The 6,769-nt window shown below is 37.8% G+C and overlaps 1 protein-coding gene across 1 annotated transcript; it reads left to right on the top strand.

The window, feature by feature from the left end:
- The first annotated feature begins 3,175 nt into the window (after nt 1–3,175).
- Nucleotides 3,176–3,819, top strand: LOC105518589 (high mobility group protein B3). Its single transcript, XM_011951628.1, has one exon. It carries the CDS (start codon nt 3,196–3,198, stop codon nt 3,799–3,801), a length of 606 nt encoding a protein of 201 aa, XP_011807018.1. The 5' UTR covers nt 3,176–3,195; the 3' UTR covers nt 3,802–3,819.
- The last annotated feature ends 2,950 nt before the right edge of the window (nt 3,820–6,769 follow it).

Genomic DNA, 6,769 nt, shown 5'->3' with positions numbered 1-6,769 from the left:
TGAGGAAGGAGAATCACTTGAACACAAGAGGTGGAGGTTGCAGTGAGCTGAGATTGTGCCACTGCACTCCAGCCTTTGCAGCGGGAGTGAGACTCCATCTCAAAAAAACAAAACAACAACAACAACAAAAAAATTAGATGTGGATTCCCTTGGAAATACGCTTGCCCACAGCCCTATTACCAATGTGCATTTGTGGCTGTGGATACATTATTAATATCAGTGTCCATGTGGTTCTAGTGAAAGTTAGCACATGTCCTAAGTACTTGCAGGGTTGTAATCAACATAAGAAGAGAAATATGCAGGGAAGATATATTCAGGTAAATGCACTCTAGAGAAAAATGCGTTTGGTTACATGTAACACACACACCCTCCCCACAAATAAATGAGATAATATACCATAAATGATGAAATGAGACGAAATCTCATCAGTGACAGTTCACAAATATCTGAAAACTGTCTAATGACAGATGTCTCATCATCTTCAATCAAGACATATTATAAGCCAGTTAGTAATAACTAGTTACTCATTAAGTATGTTTTGAATTTCTATATCTGACATTCAGAAACAATATTTTCTTAGCAGTTTGCATTAGATTCCCTTTTAATTCAACTATTTGAGTTTGGAAGACACTTTAATAAGTCTGTTCATGTTAATAGCAGTAATAATAGTAAATAATTTTGTGGCACTTATTGTAAGCCAGACACTATCATATGCATTATATGTACATTAATCCATTTCATCTTCCTGGCAACCCCTGAAGTTGCATTACAGGTGAGACACAGAGAGGTTAAGCAGTCTGCCCAAGGTCACACAGCAAGTAAATGACAGAGTCTGGACTTAAATCCAAACAATCTGGATCCAAGTCTATGCTATTATCCAGAATACTACACAATCTTTCTTCTATGCCTTGACAGGTAGCACTTTAAAATGTAGTTATTAGCTAGTACCAATTTTTCAGACAAGATAAGTAATAAAATTAGGATAGAAACTTACTTGATCTGGAGTAGGAAAAAGAACAAAGAGAAGAACACCTTTGTAGTTACAAGTGGCTCTCGTGGGTGTGCAAAGAAACCCGTTTCGTCACCTTCCATATCTTCAATTAAAGTAGGAAAACAATCAGACGTTTAACTTGAATAACTTCTGGTAGAGACTGATGAGAAGGCAGGGGTTTGCCCTATAAGAGCACAGGATAAAAACTGAGAGTGCATCTGTGGCTACAGAAGCCAGGCAGGTGAACTATTCCCCTTATAACAAGAAAAATTCCTGAAGAGCTTTGGTTTGAAGTATATATCCTCCCAGGCCAAGTAACGGGAGGCTGAATCTGATTCAAATACATCTCCCCTGGGAAGAACTCAGCTAACCTCTAGGTTTCACCTGCTAAATGCCAGGCACTGATTACACTTTAGCAATGCAAAGATATTCATCAAATTAATTAACTAGGGCGACCTGAACTACTCTGATTTTAGGACAAGGTGGTGGTGGTGGCGGTGGCCGGGTCATGACATGGAACATTGTCCTGAAAATTGGCCCTTGATCCTGGACCATAAAAGATAGCCAGAGAACAAGTGTGAAACCCTAAGAGAGAGCGAGGGAAAAAATGATGTGGTTAAGATCAAGACGATTCCCTTCATTAGATAGAAATGGTTTAGCTGTTTTCCAAGAAAACAGCTCCAGCTAACATTGAGTAGCTTTTCTTCTTAATCTGCCAACTCTTTAGTTAATTAATTGGGATAATTTCCAATAGGGAAATGAATTTGGAAACTTGATGGTCAGCTTAAAGATTAATTGTTTTGTTTCCTTTTTCAAATAACTATATTGATGTATGATTGACATACAAAATGCTGTACATATTTAATGAACACAACGTGATGAGCTTGGGGAAAAGTAGACACTCATTAAACTATCACCACAATCTATGCAATAAGCATATCCATTACCTCCCAAAGTTTATTTATTTATTTATTGAGATGGAGTTTTGCTCTTGTCACCCAGGCTGGAGTGTACCATCTCGGCTCACTGCCACCTCTGCCTCCCGGGTTCAAGCAATTCTCCTGGCTCAGCCTCCTGAGTAGCTGGGATTACTGGCATACACCACCACACCTGGATAATTTTTGTATTATTACTAGAGACGGGGTTTCACCCGGTTGGCCAGGTTGGTCTCGAACTCCTGACCTCAGGTGATCCCCCACCTCAGCCTCCCAAAGTGCTGGGATTATAGTCATGAGTCATCGTGCCCAAGACTGCCTTTATTTAACATTGCTATTTTTTTGTGATGACACTTAACATAAGATCTACCCTCGTAACAAATATTTTAGTATACAATACAGTATTGTTAACTACAATTGCTGTGCTATAGAGTCGATGTCTAGGTCTCAGGCATCTTGCATAGCTGAAACTTTGTGCCCTTTGACTAATAACTGCACATTCCCCCCAACCCCTGACAACCGCCATTTCATGCTCTGCTTCTATGGGTTTGACAATTTTCGATTCCTCACATAAGTGGTATCATTTAGTATTTGTTTTCTGGCTCTCAATTATTTCACTTGATGAATGTACTCCAGGTTCATTCACGTTATTGCAAATGGCAGAATTTTCTGCTTTATTAAAGCTGAAAAGTATTTTATTGCACATAAAAAGCAGACATATAGACCAATGGAACTGAATAGAGAGTCCAGAAATAAAACTACCCATATATACTCAACTGGTCTTCAACAAGGGCACCAAGAATACCAATGGGAAAAGCAGAGTCTTCAATGAACAGCATCGAAAAACTGAATATTCACATGCAAAAGAATGAAATCGGATCCTTATCTCCTGCCATACACACAAATCAACTCAAAATCAATTAAAGACTTAAAATTGAGACCTGAAATGAAAATGTTTAAAAGAAAACATAGAAAAAAAGTTTTTTGACACTGATGTTGGCATTGATTTCTTGCATGCGACCCCAAAAGCATAGTCGACAAAAACAAACATAGACACATGAGACTCCATCAAACTAAAAAGCTGCACAGCAAAAGAACCAATCAACAGAGTGAAAAAACAAACTATGGAATGAGAGAAAGTATTTGCAAACCATATATTTGATAAGTGATTAATATTCAAAATACATAAGGAACTCCTACAACTCAACAGCAAAAAACCAAATAGCCCAATTAAGAAATGCGGCCAGACTAGCGAACAATACAGTCAGGATGGCTAAAGGTGACCCGAAGAAACCAAAGAGCAAGATGTCTGTTTATGCCTTCTTTGTGCAGATGTGCAGAGAAGAACATAAGAAGAAAAACCCAGAGGTCCCTGTGAACTTTGCAGAATTTTCCAAGAAGTGCTCTGAGAGGTGGAAGACGATGTCCGGGAAAGAGAAATCTAAATTTGATGAAATGGCAAAGGCAGATAAAGTGCGCTATGACCGGGAAATGAAGGATTATGGACCAGCTAAGGGAGGCAAGAAGAAGAAGGATCCTAATGCTCCCAAAAGGCCACCGTCTGGATTCTTCCTGTTCTGTTCAGAATTCCGTCCCAAGATCAAATCCACAAACCCCGGCATCTCTATTGGAGACGTGGCAAAAAAGCTGGGTGAGATGTGGAATAATTTAAATGACAGTGAAAAGCAGCCTTACATCACTAAGGCAGCAAAGCTGAAGGAGAAGTATGAGAAGGATGTTGCTGACTATAAGTCAAAAGGAAAGTTTGATGGTGCAAAGGGTCCTGCTAAAGTTGCCCGGAAAAAGGTGGAAGAGGAAGATGAAGAAGAGGAGGAGGAAGAAGAGGAGGAGGAGGAGGAGGAGGAGGATGAATAAAGAAACTGTTTATCTGTCAAAAAAAAAAAAAAAGAAATGCGAAAAGGACTTCAATAGACATTTGTCTAAACGTACAAATGGCCAACAGGTATACGAAGTGATGTCCAACATCACTAATCACCCTAGAAATGCAAACCAAAACCACAATGAGGTATTACTTCATACCCATTATAATGGCTACTATGAAAAACAAACAAGAACAAAAGAAAACAAATGTTGATAAGAATTTAGAGAAAAGAGGACTCTTGTACACCATTGATGGGAAAGTAAATTGGTGCAGTTGCTATGGAAAACATTATAAAAGATCTTCAAAAAACTGAAAAGCAACCACTGTATGATTCAGCGAACTCACTTCTGGATATATACATATATATATCTCCAAAGGAATTGAAAGCAGAACATTAAAGTGGTATCTGCACTCCCATAGTCATCACAGCATTATTCACAATTATTCACAATAGCCAAGACACTGAAGTAACTTAAATGTTCATTGATGAAGGAGTGTCTAAAGAAAATGTGATATCTACAAACAATAATTTTGTTTCTGATGAATGTATACATCATATCAGAATTTATATCCATGCTAGAAAAAATAAAAGACACCTGCAAAACCCATCATTTAATTTAGGCAGAAAATAAATACTGCTATAAGGAGTGAAAGGCTTCATACAAAATACACAACTAATTATTCATTGGTTCAGAATCAGAAACTCTTGGTGTCAAAGCAAATCAAACAGTGAAGACTTATTTATAATATCTCCAGAGATAAGGACACCTACTTTATTATTATCACTTATCTGGGAAGTTTCTTTAAAATACATTTTATTAAAATTCATCAAATACTGACTATTGATCCACAATATAGGTGTACTAGCAATTAACCAAATATTTTTCTCTAATACATTTGTAAAATAACTAACAATAGAGAATCAATATGGGTAGGCATCATGAGAACTACAACAGTGTCTTATCTATCTGAGGAGCCCTTGCCGTAATGCCAAGTACAAGACTTGAGAAGTTGAGCATGTTCAGAAATCAGTGGACAAACTGAGTTGTAGAAAGAGGAGTTTAAGAGATGATTCTGAGCTTCGAGCTGCTTATAATCTATTCGAAGAGACAAATTTAATATATATAAAACAGTGAAAGCAGAATTCAGTGTCAAAGTAGTTTTCATTCTCTCTCAGGGTGAGTACGAGTTGAGAATGTGAGAAGAAAAACCTGCACCAGAATAGTAAAGACCTATGCCAATTTACAAAAGCAATTTTTATTCTATATTTAAGAGAATTTAAGAACTTTTGATAGTACTCCTATGGGAAAAAGGGAGAAGCAGATGGAGGCATTTGCACACTAAGTCCATTACATTACTCCACGTCACATCCAAATCACAGAAGAGTAGAGGCCAGTGATTCTCTACAAGAACTGAGAAGTCCAGTGTTTCAGGACCCTTTCTGCCCAGATTCTTTCCTGTCTGAAAGGAAGCAGTGATGAGCTGTGTGGACTTGAATTATTGGAGCTTCCTCTTCTTGCAGAAGGAAGAAGAGCAGACAGGAAAGAAAAGCAAGTCACTAGGGACTGTGTCCTTGATTAGTGGCTGCAATCCTGCAACACACTTCATCCTGCCCAGTCCCCATCGATGTTGGTATTTTCCTACTCAGTTGATGTCCTCATACTTTCCCTGCTCCATCTACACAGCACATATTTCTTCAGGTTAGTCCATAACTCTTATTCTTTTCTCCTCTTGCTTGATCTGTAAAATAAATTGTACTCACGTGTTCACATATCGTAAGAAACAATTACACTCAAGGTCAAGATCAAGTGAAATTGCTTACATTTCTTCTCTCTCTATTTTTTTTTTTTTTTCTCCAGGGCTTTACAACTGAACCCCATAGATTGTCCTTAATTAGAGATTTCAGAGGAATCACTTTTCTAATTCTGGTTTCATGTATATAACCATTCACAAGCACACATATGTGTATGTACATGTATAGACACATAGAGAGGCAGTTTGCTTATGTACATACATATGATATGTGGGTGTGTAAGGGTGTGTATGATTTGTGTGTGTGTTTGTGTGTAATATATGACGTTGGCACCAGAAATGGCTGTTGAAGTCTCATATCAGGTAATTCTAACTGAATATCTGAAATGGCTAAAAGCCTTTTGTCAAAGTTAAATAATTCATTTATTTATCACGTCATTTTTTTTTCATGCATAAGCAAAGCCTGGTGATTAGGGTGACTTGACAGTCTTCTTTTCTGAAAGTTGTAAGGACGCAAAAAGAACTCCACCCATCTACCTGAGAAGAAACTGTGCTCCGAAATAAATGAGTTCTTTTAGAAGAAAAGATAATATATTCCTTATAGAGTTTGTTAAACTTTGCATTTCAGTCAACAGTTACCTAGAGATATCAGTTTCACCTGTATATATATGGAATATAATAGAAAATAATACTGTGCTCCACAGCTGCCTCCCCAGCTTCTGTGCCCTCTTTGTTCATCCCTCATCCACATTCTCACCCCAGGCTACACATCTACAGAGTAAGCTCGGAGTCTGTCATTTGGTAGGGGGTAGAAACAATGTCTCATTCATTCATCTTAGTGTTCCTACAGCTTAAAATACAGTGTTTATTTATTTTTACTTTTTATTTTTTAACTTTTGTTTTAGTTTCAGGGGGTACATGCGTAGGTTTGTTATACGATAAATGCATGTCACAAGGGTTTGTTGTACAGATTATTTCATCACCCACATACTAAGCCTAGTATCCAGTAGTTATTTTTTTCTGCTCCTCTCCCTCCTCCTACCCTCCACCTTCAAGTAGAGCTCAGTGTCTGTTGTTCCCTTCTTTGTGTTCATGAGTTCTCATCATTTAGCTCCTACTTGTAAATGAGAACATGCGATATTTGGTTTTCTGTTCCTGTGTTAATTTGCTGAGGATAATGGCTCCCACCTCCATCCATGTCCCTGCAAA

This window comes from Colobus angolensis, unplaced genomic scaffold (genome assembly GCF_000951035.1).
Source record: "Colobus angolensis palliatus isolate OR3802 unplaced genomic scaffold, Cang.pa_1.0 Scaffold321, whole genome shotgun sequence".
Lineage (NCBI taxonomy): Eukaryota > Metazoa > Chordata > Mammalia > Primates > Cercopithecidae > Colobus > Colobus angolensis.
This window is presented reverse-complemented; position numbering and strand designations above follow the sequence as displayed.